This window comes from Chelonia mydas, chromosome 5, assembly GCF_015237465.2.
Source record: "Chelonia mydas isolate rCheMyd1 chromosome 5, rCheMyd1.pri.v2, whole genome shotgun sequence".
Classification (NCBI taxonomy): Eukaryota; Metazoa; Chordata; order Testudines; family Cheloniidae; genus Chelonia; species Chelonia mydas.
This window is the reverse complement of record NC_051245.2, coordinates 49,642,704-49,663,923: the sequence shown is the minus strand read 5'-3', so window position 1 is coordinate 49,663,923 and position 21,220 is coordinate 49,642,704. Positions and strand designations below refer to the sequence as shown.

General features: G+C 42.2%; 2 protein-coding genes across 5 annotated transcripts in view; one reads left to right on the top strand and one right to left on the bottom strand.

Moving 5' to 3' along the window:
- Positions 1 to 3,024: 3,024 nt before the first annotated feature.
- Positions 3,025 to 9,174, bottom strand: LOC102941322 (small EDRK-rich factor 1). Its single transcript, XM_007059230.4, has 3 exons — positions 9,019 to 9,174; positions 6,929 to 7,037; positions 3,025 to 3,209 (listed from the first exon to the last, which is right to left on the bottom strand). Exons 1-3 carry the CDS (start codon positions 9,023 to 9,025, stop codon positions 3,137 to 3,139), a joined length of 189 nt encoding a protein of 62 aa, XP_007059292.1. The 5' UTR covers positions 9,026 to 9,174; the 3' UTR covers positions 3,025 to 3,136.
- Positions 9,175 to 13,952: 4,778 nt separating this feature from the next.
- The window catches only part of BDP1 (B double prime 1, subunit of RNA polymerase III transcription initiation factor IIIB), a 72,761-nt gene continuing 65,493 nt past the window's right edge, over positions 13,953 to 21,220 (top strand). For all 4 annotated transcript variants that reach the window (XR_005225988.2, XR_005225987.2, XR_006290937.1 and 1 more), the window contains exons 1-5: positions 13,953 to 14,441; positions 16,578 to 17,133; positions 18,312 to 18,421; positions 19,981 to 20,040; positions 20,637 to 20,777. Coding sequence is in view for 1 of the 4 variants with exons in the window: in XM_043546840.1 (XP_043402775.1) it covers positions 14,221 to 14,441; positions 16,578 to 17,133; positions 18,312 to 18,421; positions 19,981 to 20,040; positions 20,637 to 20,777 (1,088 nt within the window). In the remaining 3 variants the exon portion in view is untranslated. The remainder of the gene's footprint in view (positions 14,442 to 16,577; positions 17,134 to 18,311; positions 18,422 to 19,980; positions 20,041 to 20,636; positions 20,778 to 21,220) is intronic.

The window sequence follows — 21,220 nt, the reverse complement described above, 5'->3', positions numbered from 1 at the left end:
TGGACGCGGGTCTGACGTGCTGCCCTCGTTTTAACAAGGGGTCCTCCAAGGATCTTCTCAGCCCTTCCCCCCCACCCCAAATGAGTAGGGGTAATCTGTTCATTTCCTATTTAAATGAATGTGCTTTTCCAAAAAGAGGCAGGAGCACGGACAAATTCACCCAGGGTCCAAGTGCTCTTCTGCAGGACGTTTTATTTTCTTCTGGAAGAACAGACTAAAGGCATCCATAGGAGAGATGGAGAGGAAATTTAGGGGATGGTCAGGTATTTTCCCCAAAATGTCCATGGAGCAAGATGGACATCTTAGTGCAAGAATCAGAGTCGAAAATTCAAGAAATCAAGACAGTTTAGGAAGTTCTGTGAGGAATTTCAGGGTTTTTATTTATGCAGCGGTGAACTGCTTATATAAACCACTTAATGAGTGCTGTGGCTTGACAATGCCTGTTTTACTCCTGCAAATATTTCCAGTTCTGAATTTTGCATCTGGCATGGTGGAAGAGACCTAAAATGGGTACTAACCCTACTTGTTCATAGTATGGGTAAATATTAATTTTACAGAGCATGCTTGTGCTATTAGTACTGCTGTCAAAACTGCCACCCTTGGAAGCAAATTTCATTACACCATTTCAGGCATTCCCTGCCCACCCTGAACTCTGGGGTACAGATATGGCAACCCCCATGAAAGACCCCCTAAGCTTATTTCTAGCAGCTTAGGTTAAAATTTCCCCAAGGGACAAATCCCTTCTTGTCCTTGGACGGTATTCGCTGCCACCACCACGTGAGTTAGACAAAGATTCAAGGAAAAGAACCACTTGGAGTTCCTGTTCCCCGAAATATTCCCCCCAAGCACCTTCACCCCCTTTCCTGGGGAGGCTTGAGAATATCATCTTCACCAATTAGTAGAGGTGAGCACAGACCAAATCCCTGGGTTTTCTAAGACAGGAAAACCAATCAGATTCTTAAAAAAACAAAACAGAACTTTATAATAAAGAAAAAAAAGTATAAGCAGCACCTCTGTAAAATCAGGATGGAAGGTAATTTTCCAGGGTAATCAGATTCAAAATACAGAGAGTTCCCCTCTAGGCAAAACTGTAAAGTTACAAAAAACAGGGATAAACCTCCCTCTAAGCATAAGAAAAATTCACAAGCTAAAACAAGATAGTCTAACACATTTCCTTGCTCTTGCTTACTATTTCTGTAAAGTTAGATGTATCATTCAGTAGGAGCTAGATTACTTGCTTGGTCTCTCTGTCTCCGGAGAGAGCACACACAGCACAAAAACAAAGCCCCCCCCAAGATTTGAAAGTATCGTCTTTCCCCATTGGTCCTTCTGGTCAGGTGCCAACTACGTTAATTGAACTGATTAAGCCTTTACAGGTAAGGGCATTCTGTACCTCTAGCTAAGAGGGATTTTATATTACTGCATGCATGAAAGTTGTTACCCTTCCCTTTATATTTATGACACACCATTCTTGCACTTTGGAATTAACATAAGGAACACTACCTCTCTGTACAAGGATGATGGCATGATTATAGCTTTTTGTTGATACTATTGTACTACTTCGATAACACAAGTTCTTGGCCAATTATTGCTCTCTCTTTTATTGCCTCCCAGAAGAGATGTAAGAACAGTGGCAGAACACGTGCAGATTACTCTATCAGTCAGTTGGAGGCATAGAATTCCCCCCTCCCCCCCCCGCCAAATTACTGGGACCTGCAACTTCCTCATGCCATTTCTTTATATTCATGCAGGGAAGAGGGAGTTTATTCAGATCTAGCACTTTCAGACAAGCTTGTGCTTCTTTTAAATTGATAGTTATCCTTAATAGAAGATCTGGCAGATTGTCTAGAGAGCAAGACTTGAAATTAGGCTAACTGGTAGTTCAGACTACTCTCTATTTATTAGTGTACTACATGGGCATCAAAAGGAAACTAGAGTTCGCATCATTTTTGAGGCATGCAGTGAAAGCTGAATGACAATGAATAATTTTGCCCCCCCCCCCCCACATGCATATATGGGTAAAACTAGCTTTAAGCTCCTTGTAACCTACCTTACCTACTCCCTAGAAAAGCTAGTTCACTAGAGTTAACCTTACACTCAGTTCACTGCTCCCATCAGCCTCTGCCCTATCTATGAAAGGAATCCCTCTAAGGCAATTTACCTCATTGTACATAGCAGTTTGTATGTATATAAGGAGAAATGGAGGATTGACAGTTAAATGCATGTTTAAAAATTTTTTTAATTGCCCTCCCATGATTTTTCTAAACTAATCTCATTTTAATGATGGAGGGTTAGTGTTCAGATTTTTCTGAGCAGGAGTAGTTCTCCTTGACTTTCAGCTGAGGGTGCTCAGAAAAGTCAAGGAGTTATGCTATAGATCTGTGGTTATGAGGTTGCCGCCCTTCCCAACCAGACAATGTTTTAACTTGGTGAGGCTAAAAGTTTACAAACCAATATACTATAATCTTTCCCAGAGGGCAAGATTAAACAAGTCATGCCAGATTTTAGTCTTCTGAAAGTTACTGTTTTGCAAAGTTCATTTTCTTGGTCTTACAGTGCAGATTTCTTTTAATTCAAGCCCAGTAAAAGGTTATCCACTGTACCCCATTTCAGATTAAATGATACTTCATGCGACATTTTATTGTAAAAATAATTTAAAATGAGATTTACAGTTCAGACCTTTACAAGTTTGAATACATTGTACAAAGGTATTGGGCTTTTAAATTAGTGTTCCACTGTGAATGATTGTTATATTTTAAGGGTCACAAAGAAGGTAAACTGGTCTAATTGTGGCTTTAATAGTGTAGTCACACAAGCCATTCAGTGAAGCCAACATTGTTAATAATGAAAGGTGCAGTTAAGCTATAGCTACCATTACTTAAACTAGGCTTATTTGCATGCCTATAAGAGTGCTTGCAATTTTTTTGAAATAAGTATTCTAGGTAACTTAATGAAGTCTTTGTTTACTCAGCCTATACGAACCAAAAATTCTAAATAAGTGCAAATTGAATAAGTCTACAAGTATAAGATAAACATTTGCCATTTAATGGTAGGCCACTTTTACAAATAAGTGATATTTTAGGCCCTATAACTTGGTGTACTGTAACATTTTAGGCTATTTATGCAGCCACACACTTTATTTTGCTTCTGCCTGCAGAGTCTTCTTCTCATTAGCTGCTTTCTGCTTTTGCTGCATGATTTCAGAGTCTCTGTAAAAGACAGACATTTAGTTAGAAAAATAGTGAGTTACTGAAAATATTCCTTGACTGCTACTATTAGGCTTCATCTTACTTTCTACAGGTTACTTCCATTCTTGCTTTTTAACCAATGGAACAAAACCAAATGCAACAGCATATTATGGATCAATATTTAAGCTTAAAAATGATCAGGACAATAGATTGATAGCCCTGCAGAGGCCCAGCCCAGATACCAAGTCTACTTGCCTGCATTTTACTACAATGAAAGAACTATTGATATTTTATGTACCTGTCAACATCATCCTGGAAGAATAGATATTTCCAAGGTAGCACTGAAGTTCTAGTCTGATATTTCAGCAGACTGTGCATACAGTAGATGAATCCAAGCTCCAATATTTAAACCCATTTGAGGTACCAAATTTTGAGTTTGCCAATACTCGGCACAAAATGGAAACCAACGCTATTTGGTATAGATATTCCAAAATCCAATCCACAGATTATACTCACTCACATGAATGAACTATATATAGATCAAGCCCCAACAAAAAGGTTATAAATCCTGTCTCATATGTTCTCAGTAAAGTCAGGAGTCTGACAGCTTTTTACCTGGTTGTAATGCACAGGGAAAGCATCTTTCAACCTGTAACCTTTAGGTCAAGAGGATGTCTCTCTAATTTGACTGGCTCTGAAGACAGCTATTTACTGGACCAATTTCAATTTGAAAGTGTATTTTGAGGCAGTTGCTATTTAATTCAAGGCTGATTGCACACTTTAATATACTACCTTGTACTATAGAATTAACTATAAAGTCTTATAATTCAAGAACACTGTGGTGGCCTTGAGTCATGTTGTGACCAGACTTTACACTTAATTTGTTGCTTGGATCTTCGTTTTTAAGTACAGATTGTGTTTAGTGTGATGCTTCCCCAGGGGTTCTCAGGAGTGTGAGGCACCTCACCACTAGCATGAAATCGTCTGGTCTGTGCCTGCTGTGGATCATCTCCCTGAAGGCAACAGCCTCTGGCAGCACAAGCACTATTTTCCAGGCCTCTGCAGACCTTGCTCTCCGTTCAGGTACAGAGAGGCACACCCCAGTCCCTGAATATTTGGGAATGTTCCTTGTAGCGTCCAACCCCTAATCCACTGAACACTTACAGAATTACCAGGACTGCTATTCTCAAAGGAACAGTACACACTAACTTCTGAGATTCAACTCGGGAACATCACTTTGCTTAACACCACAGCACTTAGATATAGCTACAGTAAAACAAGAAAAAGTTTATCAAAGACTATAGTAAAATGGCAGTAAGAGTATTGGAAACAAAGAACAAAAAATTGGGCTGTTGATTAATTGCAGTTAACTCATGCAATTAAATTAACTGCAATTAATTGCACTCTTAAATAGAATACCAATTGAAATTTATTAAAATGTTCTTCTGTATTTTCAAATATTGGTTTCTATTACAACACAGAATAGAAAGTGTATTACAAATATTTGCACTGATAAATTTGTCAATTCACCTCATACAAGTACTATAGTGAAATCTATCGTGAAAGTGTAACTTAAAAATGTAACAAAAAAAAAACCACTTATGTAACTGCACTCAAAAAACAATGTAAAACTTAAGAGTCTACAAATCCACTCAGTCCTACTTCTTGTTAAGCCAATTGCTAAGACACAAAAGTTTGTTTCCATTTTCAGGAGATACTGCTTCCTATTTACAGTGTCACCTGAAAGTGAGAACTGGCATACGCATGGCACTTTTGTAGCCAGCATTGCAAGTTATTTACATGCCAGATATGCTAAACATTCGTATGCACCTTCATGCTTCAGCCACCATTCTGGAGGACATGATTCCATGATGATAATGCTTGTTAAAAAAAAATTGTGCGTTAATTAATTTTGTGACTGTACTCCTTGGGGAAGAATTTCATGTCCCCTGCTCTATTTTACCCGCATTTGGCTATATATTTCATGTTGTAACAATCTGGGGTGATGACCCAGCATATGTTGTTCGTTTTAAGAACACTTTCACAGCAGATTTGACAAAACGTAAAGAAGGTACCAATGTGAGATTTCTAAAGATAGCTACAGCACTCGACCCAAGATTTAAGAATCTGAAGTGCCTTCCAAAATCTGAGAGGGACAGGGTGTGGAGCATGCTTTCAGAAGTCTTAAAAGAGAAACATTCTGATGCAGAGACTACAGAACCTGAACCACCAAAATAAAAAATCAGCCTTCTGCGATGGCATCTGACTCAGATGCCGAAAATGAACATGTGGTGGTCTGCACTGCTTTGGGTCGTTATCAAGCAGCCCAAGTCATCAGCATGGACACATCCTCTAGAGTGGTGGTTGAAGTATGAAGGGGCATATGAATTTTTAGCGCATCTGGCACGTAAATATCTTGCAACGCTAGCTACAACAGCGCCATGCGAATAGCTGTTCACTTTCTGGTGACACTAAACAAGAAGCAGACAGCATTATCTCCTGCAAATGTAACCAAACTTGTCTGTCTGAGCAACTGGCTGAACAAGAAGTAGGACTGAGTGGACTTGTAAGCTCTAAAGTTTAACATTGTTTTGTTTTTGAATGCAGTTATTTTTTGTACATAATTCTACATTTGTAAGTTCAACTTTCATGATAAAGAGACTGCACTACAGGACTTGCAGTAAGTATTTTTCAATTCACTCTTTTTTACAGTGCAAATATTTATAATAAAAAATACAAAATGAGCACTACACACTTTGTATTCTATGTTGTAACTGAAATATTTGAAAAGTGTGCAAAACATCCAAAAATATTTATAAATAGTATTCTATTATTGCTTTACAGCATGATTAATTGCAATTAATTTTTTAATCGCTTGATAGCCATAAAAATAAATTTAGTTTTTAGAAAGCGTAAGTTATTCTTTAAAGACTCTCACCCAAAGTAGTCCAGCATTTTCAGCCAAACCCAGTTAAGACCCTTTTTCCCATGAAGCAAAAGCACTCTCCTTTTACTCCCTCAATGTAGGGTGCCTGGGCATCCCTTCTGTCTCCTCAAATATACTCAAGCAAACCTCTGATATGCACCTCACAAAAAGGTTCTCCTCCCCCCCCACCCCTCCGTGTTTTTCTTCCTGTTAGTTTTATCTTACAATCCTTCATTTGTATTCAGTTCAAATGAATGGTAGGTGGACCCACTGTGAATGAGGCAATACTCAATTTATACATAGATGAACAAATCTCTACTAGGTTAAGCTGCTTTTCAGACTGAAATGGCTAATTCCTTCTTTAGATAAGAAAAGTATCCACGGTTTCAACTGAGCTGGTATGCTGATTTACTCTCCGTGAACTACACTCTTTAAAAAAAAAAAAAAAAAAAAAAAAGTCTCAAAGCATGTAAGAGGGAAGGAAAATACGAAGAACTGCTCAATCTGAACGTTTTGTTTTGGCACCTCAAGTGAACGGCTGGGGAGGTACTGCCACTTCCCTCCTAACAAGGGGTCAAAACCAAGGACTACAGTAGAACCCAGAAGGGCATTTGAGGCCCACCCATCCACCCAAGACAGATTCAAGCTCAAGAAATACTGAGGGGAAGCCAAGTCTGAGTAACCTAAAATATGTGCAGATGTTCAAAATATAATCACAGTCTACTAGTATCAAGTAGGTACAGCTTATTTTCATGAGCAGAGCTTATAGAATACCACTCACCCTCCTCTCTGAGACCTGTGTACTAGAGCTTACCTTTGTTTTCTCTGAGAAGCAGACAAACTATCCTCTTTCCTTTTCCCCTTGAGGACCTCCTGGGTTTTCTTCAGATTTTTCTGGCGGGCAAGTTCACGCTGGTTCCCACCTACATAATATTCAAGTTTATATATGTGCTGTAATTTCCACTTCCTTACCTCCACTCTTGTACACCGACAGTAATTTAGTACCTTAAGACCAAAACCAGTAAAAAGCATTGCTAAAACTACCCATGGAGGTTTTCCTCCCCAAGTTTGGATCCAAGAGAGAAATTCTGCAAGGCAAAACAGCAAGTCTGGTGTAAAGCAAGGAGGTGCTAGAGCTTCCCAAATTTAACAGCGAAGAGAATTTAACATTTTTTCCCCTAACCTTGCTCTGAAAAACAGCTACATGTTTTTTTGTTCAAGTGTTCCTAGGAACTTCAGTTTGAGGCAGATGTAGCATGGAAAAGTTCTGCCAAATATAAGCAGTTCAGGCTAAGTTACAAGTAAGCTTGGAAGGATCAGATTTTTATTGGTGTCAGTAAATGTTGATTTCGCCACATGTACAAACTGACAAAAGTATTTCCAATGAGAATAATCGAAGTTTAGGTAGGTAGTCTGATGATCATGTATTTAAAGTTTTACATGTCCCAGGACTCTAAACCTGGAAGTTCACTATATAATGAAAGTTAGGACTGCTCAGTATAGCAGAAAGATCTCCAGGCCTGCTCTGCCTCTTCAATTACTATTTTAGAATAGATAAGGGGGAATGTACCAATGCCCATGTTCACATATTAGCAAGTACTTTTGATTTGAGGATGACGGGAGTACAGAACACATCATCCATGCCTCTTTTTGACCTCAAGTTATGCATACTATACAGTACCTGTTCATAAGTAGACTGAGACAGCTGTGTCTCTGATTGCATAAGCCTGCAACTTCCCTTTCAGGCCGGAGGGCATTTGCATGAGAAAGTTTAGTTCTTAATTACGCAGTTCTTCCTTGAACTTGGATCACTATAGTGAATTTAAGCTGCATGTTTAGAAACTCTGAGCTCAACTTAGAACATCTCACAAGTTGAACTACAGAACAGACAACTTCAGTAATGCTGAAGATTAACTTGTTTCCAGGAGAAATGAAAAAGTTGCTCTAGAGTTTAAGAAAACTCTAGTAATGAATGTCTGACTACTGCTGTGACGTTTCAAACTCTGTTAATTTTTTGCCATTAATATAGTCAAGTGACATTGTACCACCCTCCTCCCCCCGACTTTGAGCAATATGGATTCCTGCAACACCTCATAGTACTGCTACAGTATGTTTGATTTTTTTAGTTATGTACGTAAAAGAAGAGGGCACAGTCTGGCAGTGGTAAGTTAAGTATGGCGCTATTAGAGGCTCAGGGGCCATTCAGGGGGATTTTATTTGTAGCCTGACAGCCAACAATGGAACGTTGAGCTCCAGACCTGACTGATCAGCAGCTCATCACAAACAGCCCTGCAAAGACTACCCAGGAGACGCTGCTTTGCTCCGAGTTGCCCACGTTTTTAAGGCTGGCTTTAGGGACACCGCTGGGGACCCGGCTCAGAACAGACCCCTTGTTTATAGCCACCGAGGTTTCGCTCCAGAAATACCCAGTTGTACGTGGCGGAAAATGGAGTCATCAAAGAACGAGGTCGCACTACGAACGCCAGAGATCCCCAAGTCCCGGACGCCGCGTTAATCCCCCGCCAGGCCCCTTCCTGGGGGAGCCCCGCACAACCGCCGCTTACCCTAGAGGCCAAAGGGAGGCCGCCACCCCGCGGGCCCGGCCGCTCCTGCAGTCAGACGCTGGGTGGGGCCACTATGGCGCCGGCTCTGACGAAGCCTGCGGGGCCCACGGGCCTTCACAGCTCGGCGGGGAGGAGCCGGCGGCGCCGGAGCGGGAAAGAGGCGCCCGGAGCCTGAATTACCAGGACCAGCCACCATCATGCACGTACCGGGCCCGACCCAGAGCCGGCGAGAAGGAGTCGCGCTCGCTAGCCGCCGCCGCTCCATCACCTAGGCCCGACAGCGGCCAGCGAACGCGCGGAGCCGGCAGAGCCGTTCCCGACAGGGCGGGTTGATACTCACGGGCCATGGCGAGACAATATGCCGGGCGGGACGCACAGAACCTGAGCCGCAGCTACTTCTCCCGAGCGCTCCGACAGTTGCCAGAACCTTCTTCTGCCTCCCCCTCAGCACCCCCCGCCGACGTGGCTTATAGAATGACACGCCTCGGTGATGTCACAAATATGCCGGCGTCACCAAACCACCCCCACCAAGATTAGAATTAGTCGGAGCCTCTGAGCGGGGGTGGTCGTTAACATTGCGCGTGCTCAGTTAGCAGCATGTCCAGGCTGCTGTTGCTCTGATGGACCTCAGTAAATCTGTTTCTCTCGAGTTGTGGAGATCAGCGTTCTCTGGATACTTAGGCTGTGTCGGAGTCTCAGGATATTTGGTGTGGTTTCTTACCCCTTCCGCCAAATTCCAGGAGGCAGTAACGTCACGTGCTAGCTGAAAGCCACAACTTTTCTGTTTGGAAGCAGGTTTTTGTCCTGCCTGGTTGCATAGAAAAGCGTGAACATATGATCCCAGTGCACCCTAAGGTCTCAAAAACCAGAAAGCAAATAGAGCTGTTCTGAGCCTTTTAGGGAACACTTTGGGTCCTGTTTTCAAATTTTTCTCTTCAACCATGAAGGCTTTTTAAAAAATTAGAACTGCGATTCTTCATATCATCACAGAATTCCAGGTACTCGGACTTAAAAAACACACTAAATATTGCAATAGTTAAGATAAAATGGTGAGTGATGGTAAATCTCTAAAATGTCAGCTGGAAGGGCCCAATGTTTACTTGTCTTGCAATGCAGAAAATTATGGTGCTGTAACAGTGCCAGGTCCAGTTATCCCATGCTAAATGAGAACTCATTGCCAGGAATTCAGAGTTTCAGAGGAGGTCATTTTTGTACAATTTGAGAAAAACAATATTTTAACATCACATTTAATCCTTAAACAGGTAATATAATTTACCTAAAACTAAATACGAAAGCCCAAAAAACTAAACTTCATAAGCCAGAAGCCCCACTTACATCATTGCAAATTATAATGTCTCTTTGGGCTGAACTGTTATCTGCTTGATTCTCAGCTCTTGGATTTAGAATTATTTTAGAAATGTAGTACAAAATTAATTCAGCTGTTTTTGAGTTACTAGAATATGAAAGACTGTGGCCCTAACCTTGTAATCAGATCTGTGCAGGCAGATCCTTACAACTATGCAGCATCCCTTTGATTTCTCTGCACAGGCAGAAGGGTCTGCCACTCCTACACAGATTTCATTATAAAGTTGGTACTTTAGGTCCCAAATCTATAAACATTTAGGCAAGTGTTTAACTTCACTAATGTGAGTAGTCTCAATCAAAGCAATTGGACTGCTCACATGAGTAAAATTAAATAAGTGCCTAAGCACTTGCAGGATTAACACCTATGCTGTTCAATGAGTTTTGCACGAGCAGATAGTCGTAACTAACCGAAATCATGAAGGCAACGGGGCTCTGCATGGACACAAGAAACTGCCTGTATGGATCTTATTGCAAGCTCAAGATGTAAAATTATAAATTTTTTGGTTGCAGGGACTATTTCTTATTATGGCCCTGATGAACTCTGTGTAGTTGCCAGGGTCTGCCCATGCAGAGTTCACAGCAAGAATGAAGCCTATATGTGCAGAATGCCTGGCACAATGGTGCCCTGAACCTGACTGAGGCCTGTGTACATGACTGTAATACAAATAAATAAAAGTAATTCCAAACTACAGAAAATCTTATTTATTGACTGCAGCATTAAGTCTGTCACAACAATTATGGTCCTCAAGCAGCAAAGAGTTCCACATGGATGCAGGAGTTTACTTATATGTAGCTTTTTGCTGGACTAAGGCCTCTATTTGCATCTCCTTTAATAGGTTATTGTGACGAGGCAGAATAAATGCCTTTTTACTGCCTTGAATTTTGGAGAGTTTTTAATAAGGGTCAGGGCATATAAAATTTACATGTTATATAAAACCCATCAGTTGATTTTATAAATAAAAATTAAAAAAAAAAACTTTACAATTCTATAATAACTTTCATCCCAAAGCTGTTCACAAGCTACAGGTCAAATATTGAAGTCAACTCTAGGGGGCAGGAAGGTAATATTTTGGCCTGAGATATTGGTAAAAACACCTATGAGAAGAGAAGGCTTTACAAGAATTTGGATGGATCATCTCTAATATTCACACAGCTAAGATCTGGGTTTTAAGAGCTCATCTGAAAGATACCCCTTTCCTCACTCCCTACTCCTTAGAAAACAACACAGTCTCCTATTTATCTGTCTGAGGGGTTGAATTACGGGGGAAAGATGGTGCTATCTTTTAAAGCTCCACCAACAAAATAAAGGCTTGTCTACATGACCAATTAGTTTGTGGCTAGCTGGGCTGTGAATCTACACCCAGTAGCAGGCCACTGACCAACTGTCCATATGCACCCTCCTGATGTACGTTAACAGAGTATACTTTGATGTAGTCCTCTTTGAAAGTATCAGCAGAGTGCACTTAGTGTGTCAGCAGCAGGCTAGTATGGTGTAGATTCACACCTCAGCTTGCCGTGAACTAAATGTTCATGTAGACAAGTCCTAAACCATGCTCATATGAGTTGTCAAAATGAGACATTGCTAACAGTAGATTGTGAAGAATTTCATAATATGATTGTGCATGTTCTCTGAGCTCTACTGCACTCCTTGAGCTTGGCTCCCCCTGGTGGGGTCTGAATATACCTGTGGACTCTACTGGATTCCTTGGGCTTGGCTTCTTAATTGGGGAAAAAAATTAGTATTAAAATTTAAATTATTACTGTGCATGTGCATTAACACCTAACTGAAATGAATGGGGTAGTTAATGCCTAGGAGAGCTATGTTATTCCAGGCTCTCTGCAAACTCATCTCCATATCAGTTACACCTGCTTGCCATTTTTGAGGTTTTCTTTGCAACAAAAGCTAGAGATATTTTTTTTCTAAATTTTCTAGAGAAAAAGATGGAAGCTTTACAGAGTACTGTTATGGCGTGTCACAGTGTTTCAGCTCTGTCTAAGACCTGAAGTATGGGAAGAATGAAGGAGCCAAAGCCACCTTGATGGCATCTGAGGCCTGGTGTTACAAAGAGACAGGCTTGAGCTAGTGCTTTGGATGCAAATATCCTCTCAATGAGTGAGTGGGCAAGTGTGAAGCTGAAGCCCGGGCTTGGCTCTGCATTTGGTGACTAGTTCCTCTATGCCACTTTGAGGTGTTCCCAATATGGATCCAAATTTAAGTCCCTAACCTGCTGGCTGTTCAGTGGGTGTGGTCCCTGCATCTGTTTGGAGCAACCTGCAGAATATATTCCTGGGGGAATTCTCCACGACTGCGTGCATGCAGAATTCATGTCCTGCAGGTTTCTTTGCTTCCCCACAGAAAAATGACTTTGTGGTGATGTGGAAGCAGAGGGGGAGCTGCAAGAGCGGTCATGAGCCCCTCCCCAGCAACACAGGCACACTGTTTTGGGTACCCAGAGTAGCCAGCGGAGGGGTAAATCACAGCAGGGAGTGGGGGGCACTGGGGATGGCCCGGCCATTGGCTCCTACCCTGCACTGGGCTCAGCTGCTAGTCCTGGATGGGCTGGGGTTGGGGGCAGACAGGACTCTCTATTCCCCGCAAAGAGTGGCTGGGAACCTCCCCTGGCTGCAGGAGGCTCTGCACCCTCCCCCTCCCTGCCTCCATCACTCCTCAGCCATGGGAGGAGCTGCTCTCCCATCCGCCCAACCCCTGTGCATCTGGACCCCCCCCCATTCCCTCACCCCCACCTGAACCCCTACCTTGCTGAGCCTCACTCCCTGCATCCAGAGCCTCCATGCACCTAGATTCCCCCAACAAACCCCCTACCCCCTGCACCCAGACCCTCCCGCTGAGCTCCCTCCGCACCTGGACCCCACCTCTGGATCCAGACCACCCCTCACTGAGCTGTCTGCACCTGGACCCCTATCCCATTAAGCCCCCCCAGCACCCAGATTCCTCAGCTCAGCCCCCATGCCCCCCCACTGAGCCCCAACCACCTTCACCTGAACTTCCCCTGCAGAGTCCCATTGCCCTTGCAAATGGAACCCCCAACAAGCCCCTGTGCATCCAGATTCCCTCTGCACTCGGGTGCCCGCACTGAGCAACAAGCACCCAGATTGCACCACCCAAAATCTCCTCACCCCACATCTGGATCCCCCCATGTTAAGCCTCTCCACACTTGCATCCTGGTGGACTAAGACTGACTCCCCATACCTGGTGTGCATGGTGCGGAGGGGTAGAGCCCCCAGTATCTTTCTGGGGCAAGCCCAGCCCTTGTGCTGTGTCAGGTTCAGGTGCAGTCTCACTGCTAAGTCCATGTCGCAGAGAGGTGCGGGGGCTGCAGGGTGATCTCCCACCTCTATGCAGCCACTGGCCTATGCTTCCTACTGCCACGCTGGAGCCTCCACATTTATTGACGAATAAAATTTGTAGGATTTTGGAATATTGTGTACAGAATTTTTAATTTTTTGGCACAGAATTCCTTCGGGAGTAAAGCTAGTTTATGGCTTTGCCCCAGGGATTGTCAATCGCAAAAACTTGAAAACCCTGAATAAGAACCCCCTCTCTCCTCCCAAAATCAGAAGACTGGCTTACAAATGAGATTTGAAAAATATCCATTTTGGAGGTATTATTTATTTGCTTTTTTGTATGAGGCCTTTCAACTCTGTAAAAACACAAAGGCTAGAAAAGTGACAGTTTTAAAGGAAAGCTGAGATTCTCACATCACAGACCTCCAGGCACTGGGGAGTGTGTGTGTGTGTGCGGAGTGCTTTAACAAACACCCCATACCCCGCAAGGCACAGACTCGCGATACACAACACTCTGTGTCCCCTCCGGCTGCCCGTCACTTTGGCCGCAATCTCCACTAGTTACGGAAGGTCTAGCGGGGGAACACGCTCCACTTACCCCGCCTTCTGACGCGTCACGTTGGAACGTGGATTTCCCGCTGCGGCCGGCCGCAGGTTGATGACGTTTGGCTGCGCCAGGCCCTGTACACGGCGGGGAGGGGGGACCCGCACCCGGCGTGCGGCAAGTGACATGAGGCGGCGCCGCCGGAGAGGGGACACTTGGCTCTAGCGTTTCCCTGGCCGCGAGGGAGTGACCTCGCCGCTCCCAGGGGCCGGACCGAGCTCTTTCCTCTCCCGCCTGAGCGAGGGGCTCGGGGAGCAGCCCGGCAACATGTTCCGCCGAGCCAGGCTCAGCGTGAAGCCCAATGTGAGGCCCGGGGGTAGGGGCGGCGGCTGCGCCCCGGCGGCCCCGGAGCCGCAGGGCGGCCAGGATTCCGCCTCCCCGCCGGCAAGGAAAGAGCCGCAGCCCAGCGCGACAGCCTCTCCCGGAGCCGCTGCCGGTCCCCGCCCGGACCCCCCGCCCCAGCCGGAGGGGGAACAGCCGGGGAGGAGGTGAGTCCCGCCACTCGCGCTGTGTACCGGGGTCTGCGCGGCTCTAGCCCCACCCAGCCGCCGTGGGCAAGTCTCGCCGTCAGGAGCTGCCCCAGCTCCGTGCAGCCCCGGGGAGCAGGACCAGCAACTGCTGGGAGGGCGCTGCTTGGAGGCCTCAGTCCTGTACAGGTTCTCAGGTATCTGGAAAGCTTTGGGAGCTGCCTACCCTCATGGCCAGCAGTCTGCCTGCCCTTGCCCTCCACACCGCGCCTCACACCGCAGCTGCACGCACCGTGCTTGGGAGCTGTCAGGTGTCCAACGCCTTCTACGCGTCTGTCTCCCTTTATTTCAGGAGATATTTTTCCTGTCTGAAGGTGGTTCCCTCGTTGGCTTGGGTTTGCCGTGTTTGAAGTTGCCAAGTACATATTACTGCAGGATGAGAGGGCACTATTTGCTAGGTCTAAGATAACTAAGAATGCAACGAGTGCTACGCCTTGGTTTAGAAATAAATGGCTATATAGGTATTTTTTGTACATAATTATTCTTCCTTTATGTTATAGTCCCCAGTCCTGTAATAAGCCTCATGTGGAAGGGCCTCCATTGAAATAAATTGATACCTGCCTAGGTGCGGGGGTTTAATATTTAAAATTTGTGGTTGAAGTTAGTACTTGGAAGTTTAGTGTTGATTTCCCTAGAACTGAATAATTTTATCTTTTTCATAAGTACAGACCTTTCTCTGTTATTATTAATCTACTGTTTTATTGCAGTGGCACATAGGAAGTTATCATATCTGCTTTTCTATAACGTCTTAGGACACTAGAGCAAATATTAAGAAACCATTATAATAATGATTCACTCTGGAGCCAGATATTACCTTGATTTGCACAGTTCTCATTGAAATCAATGGTGGAGGTCCTCAGAACACAGCTCAAGGAAAGTATACTGCTCCTAGTTATGTAACACTGAAATTTGAGGGGGGCCATTAAAAAACAACAGCAGCAAACGGGTGTTTTGTTGTTTTGGGTTGTTTTTTTTTTTTTTTTGGTACCAAAACTTGGGTGTATATCTATGAATTAGGATGGGCAACACTTTTTTGGATTTACACCTAGAGTTAAAGAAACAGTGCAGATTAAAATAGTTAAATGTTACTTAGTACTTTGTCCATTTTAAAGTGTCTAAATGACTTTACCACAGAGCTTGAAAAATATACCTGACATTTTGTGGAGTTGTATTTTATTCAGACTTGATATTCCTGGTACTTTGAAAGTTAAAATACAACCAGGGACTCACCCTCCAGGCCTTTTTTATATATCATGTAGAACCAAAAAAAAGAGCACAATCCTCATTTAAAAAAAATCTTTGCAGTTTACCTCTGCTTTATCTTGACCAAGCAATGATCAGCAGTTGAGGCACTGGAGTGGTCTGCAGAGCTGGAAGACAATAGTACATTGCACTAGGTTCATGTTGGGAATATTGTCTTTGCAACCTGAAGTGTTAGAAACTTAGTTTCATTTTAAACAAAGATTGACTTCCTGTAGAAACTAATATTACTCACCTAGGAAAGGCTGCGGACTTTTTGTACACTTAGCATAGAATAGTGAAAGTAGAGTGGCCTTTTGTCAGTTTCACTCTGGGTTTTAAGGAGTTACACAGTGATATAATATTTGAGTTGCAAATACTGCAGAGGAATTTAAATTAAGCCTTTTTCCTGACCCCTAAAAATCATAAAAATGGTTGTTATGTCTGAGTTTGTTAAATATTTTTATACAATTTCAATTTTGGGCATAAACTATTCTCCAGTATTTTATTTCTTGGTGATCTATGAGTGTGTTGATATTGAAGGTAAAGAGCATTCCATCAAAAAACAACAACAAAAACCAGTCTGAATACTTAAATGTTAATCACTATTGCTAAAAGCTTGTTAATATTTTGAGGTCTGTTATTTTTGGACATAAGAATCAATATTTTACTTAATTTACGAGGCAACATTCAATATGTCTTGGTTTGGTTAAGTAGGGATTCTTGGATAAGGTTCTCAGAGTAATACACTTTTCTTTAGTACTATATTTAGGCTTTAGATGTGCATGCTTCAATGCAATCTTAAAAGTAGCAAAACTGTCATTGTAAGGGTAAGATATTTGTTTTGATTTTCCACAGAGATGAAAGGACTGGTGCTGCCAATGATGATGGAGAAGCTAGGAAACCTGCAGATACACCTTTACAGAGAAGAAAACGAATATCCACTATGCCTAATCTGGCAAAACCCAGAGTTACACTTCCATCTGCACAACGTTCAGTATCAAAGTCTTCTCAAAAACAAGTACCTCAGTCTGTTACTAATGGTAACTCTTCACTTCAGAAGGAATCCTATCCATCAGAGAAGAGCAATACAGAAAGCTCTCCAAAGTCTCCCATACTGCCTGAAAAGAAAACACCTGTTCCACAAGTGCCACAGTTTTCCCCACTTAAAAAATCAGTGAGCAAAGAGCCAAATGTGGGTGTAACTGCTCTCAAAAATGACGAAATCCTCCAGAAGAACACACCCTGTCCTCTCAAGGAGAGACCCACCCAAGGAAGACCTACACAAGAGGAAATGCCACATACAAAACCCCCTCTAACAAAAGATAAACAAAAATGCTCAGACCGTGAAAGAATCCTCAAAGCTCAGAAGTTAAGAGAGATGCTCAAAGAAGAGCTGAAGAAAGAGAGAATGGTAAGGTCCTGCTTTGGGAATTTTGGGCGGAGAGGAAACAAAAAAGGGGATCAACATTTGCCTGATCCCTGTGGGTCAATTCCAGTAGGTAATCTATGGTAAATGTGATGTCAGCAGCATAGTGCTGGCAGCCTATGATGGGGTCTAGTAGCTCTTGTCCTGTCACAGGAGTGAGTGTTCTTTTGTATAAAAATGATTTTTGTGGTGGTGTTGGTCAGGTGATTCTACTAATGGACCTTTATGTGACATAATAGTACTCCTGCTAACATGCCAGCCAGAATGCTTACTATTTTTACTATGTATTTTTATCATTGGTAAATACAACAGCGGGGGCTGAGAGTTGGGACTCTTGTGTTCTGTACTCAACTTTGTTATTGACTCAGTTCTGTTACGTTGGACAGCTCACTTCTCTACTATTATTCTGTTAACCAATATCCACCATTTTATAGTTGAGCAATCTTATGGGGATGTTAAAACACTTAACAACTATTAAACCTCATGAGCCTAATGAAAACTGAATTCAGCAGCACAATGTAAGATATTTGTATATATCGGTAGAGAAGACACATATGAGAAAGAAAAGAGGCAGCAGCTTTCCTTTAGGTGGATAAGTCAACTTGAAAACTAGTCAGTTTAAAAAAAAATGTGGTTTAATGTACTATAACAAGTCCTTAATCTCTCTGCCAACAACAATAATAATTGGGTATTCATAGGAGCATTCATAGTGTCTGAAACGACTTTTAACTATTTTTTTAATTGATAATGTTCATTTTTAAAAGTTGAATTCATCATTTATATGAAAACCCAACAGTTGCAATCCTGTGGAAGTTCACTATTTGTTTTATTTTGAATTAGGCAAAGATAAGATATCATCTAAAGTGTCTCAGGCTCCTTGGTTTGGCACACCTCAGTCCTTCTAGTCTCTGATACTAGACCATCTGTCCAGTGTGTCTTGGCTTCTGGGTCTATGCACTCATATCCACACAGAGCATTGAGGTCTCTTGAAAAGCCAGGTTGATTGAGGTTGATAATGTCTTTGAGAAATGTACACTGTAAAATCAAAAAGTTACAATAATGATAGAGAAAAATTAGACCAGGCACATATAAAAATAAATATTTACATTATATAATTTGTGTGAGTAAAGAAAAATCTAAATAAACGTGTCTTTGGTATGTAGAAAAGATGGAAAAATAGACCTATGGTAATTGAAGGGAAAACTCCACCAGATCATTCCAAAATGACTATGAGAGACTTGATATACTACCTGCCAGAAAACAATCCTATGAAGTAAGTACAGTTCTCTTTTCTTAAAGGTAAATTGTTTTTGTCTGTGTCTACTAATTTAATCCTTGTGAAATGTATTATACTGACAACCCTGAATATGGAAGTCCGGTTTATCAGTAGAAGAGGTAAAGCATGAGCAGTAGCAGTGTAAGCTTCTGCATGCTGTATCACTATTACTTGGTATTTATATTGCAATTGGGAATAGGGTCTTGTGTTAAGTTCTGTACAAACATACGGAGACCCAGTCCATACCCTGAAGTATTTCAATGTATATAGACAAGTAATAAGTGAAGGGTGGTATGACATAATCAAATCTGTGTGTATACATGAACATACACTTGAATTTTTCCTAATTGTAGATTAAATATTAGCTGCCGTTCAATGTAGCCATCATACGTTGGATGACTTTTTTAATAGGCATCATGGCTGAGGTGTGTCTTGAGAGGGTAGTGACCGTATGGTATCAACTTGGAGTATGGGTGTTCCACGTAACATAAGTAAGGTTAAGATTTTGTCATGGTTATTTTTAGTAAAAGTTACAGACAAGTCAAGAGCAATAAACAAAAATTTATGGGAGCCCTGACCTGTCCATGACTTTTACTAAAAATCATGCGGGAGAGCGGGAGGAAAGAAATGACACCTGAATCCCCATGGCGGGGACTAACATCTTGAGCCCCACCACCGTGGGGGAGAGGGGGGCACAGCTCCGGCTCCACACCCTGCTGAAGCCGTGCGGTGGGGCCACCAGCAATGGCTCTGGCCTCTGAAGCTGCAGGGGTTGAGTGCTTGGCCTCAGCTGCGGGGGATAGAGGGGGCCCCTGGCTCTGGCTGCGCCGCTGACAGCTGAAGTCATGGCGGTTCAGTAAAGTCACAGAATCCGTGACCTCCATGACTAAATTATATTCTTAATCATGTGTAGTATGGAACAAGGCACGAAAATAATGTCAAACCTCTGGCAATATAATCCCTACCTGGAAGGACCAGCCTTAGGAGTAGTAGGGTAGGTAGTTCATTTTCCGTGTCCACTGGAAGTATGGCACTTCTACTTGCCTTGCTAACGTTGTTGCCAATTGTGCTGGTAGCAGTGGCACTGTTAGCTGTTCACTGGTAACTGGTCTGAGATCAAAGAACTCATGGTATGTCTACATGGAGTAGCAGTGTGTGTACATGGATATGACTTCTAATGCGCACTAACAAGTTCCACACTAATGGGTCTATATAGCTAGCATGAACTAAAAATACCCTATTGCATTTTAGCGTAGTACTATAATGTTATGTAGTGGATTCAGACAGATGATGTGAAATGACAACAGGTTCTCTATCCCATTACTGATTCTCCTGAACTATTCATTTCTAGAACCTTAAGTTGCTCAAGTCACTTAGCAGTATATACAGATTGTGAAATTAGATGATGCACTAGCATGATATAAAGAGAGTGCCCTAGTAAAGATGTTTTGCCTTCAGATTTAGAACAGAGTTTGGGGGATGGGTTTTTTTTTTTTTCTGTTAGAGTAAATCTATGCATCAGTGAATATTGTCATATCTCTAATATTCATTAATAGGTCTTCTCTGGCAGAAGAAAAGAAAACTGAGAAGACTTCTACACAGGTCCAAATGAAAGAGTAAGTCTTTGTGTCTATGGTACTTAACATCAAAATGCCTTCTGTTGGAAAAGAAGTACATTTTTTGTATAATAAGTAATGTAGAAGGGATTGTCTGGTTCCTAACTTACTGTTGTGATAAATTTATTCCTTTTGTTTTAAATTAATTATTTTAGATGGCGGGAAGATGGAGGAGAAATAGTAGTCATTAGATACATTGTCCAGGAGCAGAATGTAGAAATCAATCTGTTCACTCAGACTTCTTGAGGCAGGCTAGCTGTGATGTTATTCATGGTAATAGGTTGATCATGTTACATTTGTGTTTTTAATCATTATTATGACAGGGAGTACTTGTAATTCAAGGAAAGTTATTGTTGCAGCCAGTTAACATCATGTTAAAGTTTGTTTGTGGTGTTAATTTTACATGCATCAAGCCAACTGACATTTTCATATATCAAAATATAACTGATAAAACATTAATCTGAAGATTTATAAAATTGTGGGGGTTTTAGCTAGGTGTCTGAATAATGTGTGGGGTAATCTAGCAGATACATAGCGACCAGAAGAAAATGCTTCTTGTGTGTATGTTCTGAAGTGTTAATCTTTCAAAATTGTAGATCAGAAGAGATACATGTTCCTGACCATGAAGATGAGGAGGCTGAGACTGAGCCAGAGGAAGGGGAGGAGAATGATGGTCCTCTTCTAGTTCCTCGAGTGAAAGTAGCAGAAGATGGTACAATTATTCTGGATGAAGAAAGGTAACTGATATTCTGCAACTGATTCCTGTGCTATGTGTGTCTGATGAATTACTGTCTGGTTTCCAGAGTGGTTAACAGTGTAACTCCTGCTAACCGAGTTAACTATGTGGCTTCATAATTTTACATAACACCTACAATTTATTTCCATGTTGGATAGCAAATTAGGGCTATACACAATGCATTATTACACGGTCAGGATTTGAGTTGCTACAGGAGCTTAGGGATGTACTGGTAGAGGAATTTGGAACAGTCAAAAGGAAATGAAGAATTTCCCATACGTGACCTTGCAAAAGAGTGTTCTTGGAAAGTTTAAGACTAATTGGAAACATTTTTGAGATATTGGACTCTTCACTACATTTTACTTAATGTATATGTGTTCCATATTTCTAAAATGTTAGTGAATGTAATTACAGTAGAACCTCAGAACACCTAGGGAATGGAGG

Excerpts from the sequence above, each read along its gene's own strand:
- LOC102941322 (XM_007059230.4), bottom strand. Across the intron at positions 3,210-6,928 it reads GCTTCTCAGAGAAAACAAAG|AGACTCTGAAATCATGCAGC; the intron begins GTAAGCTCTAGT and ends TGTCTTTTACAG.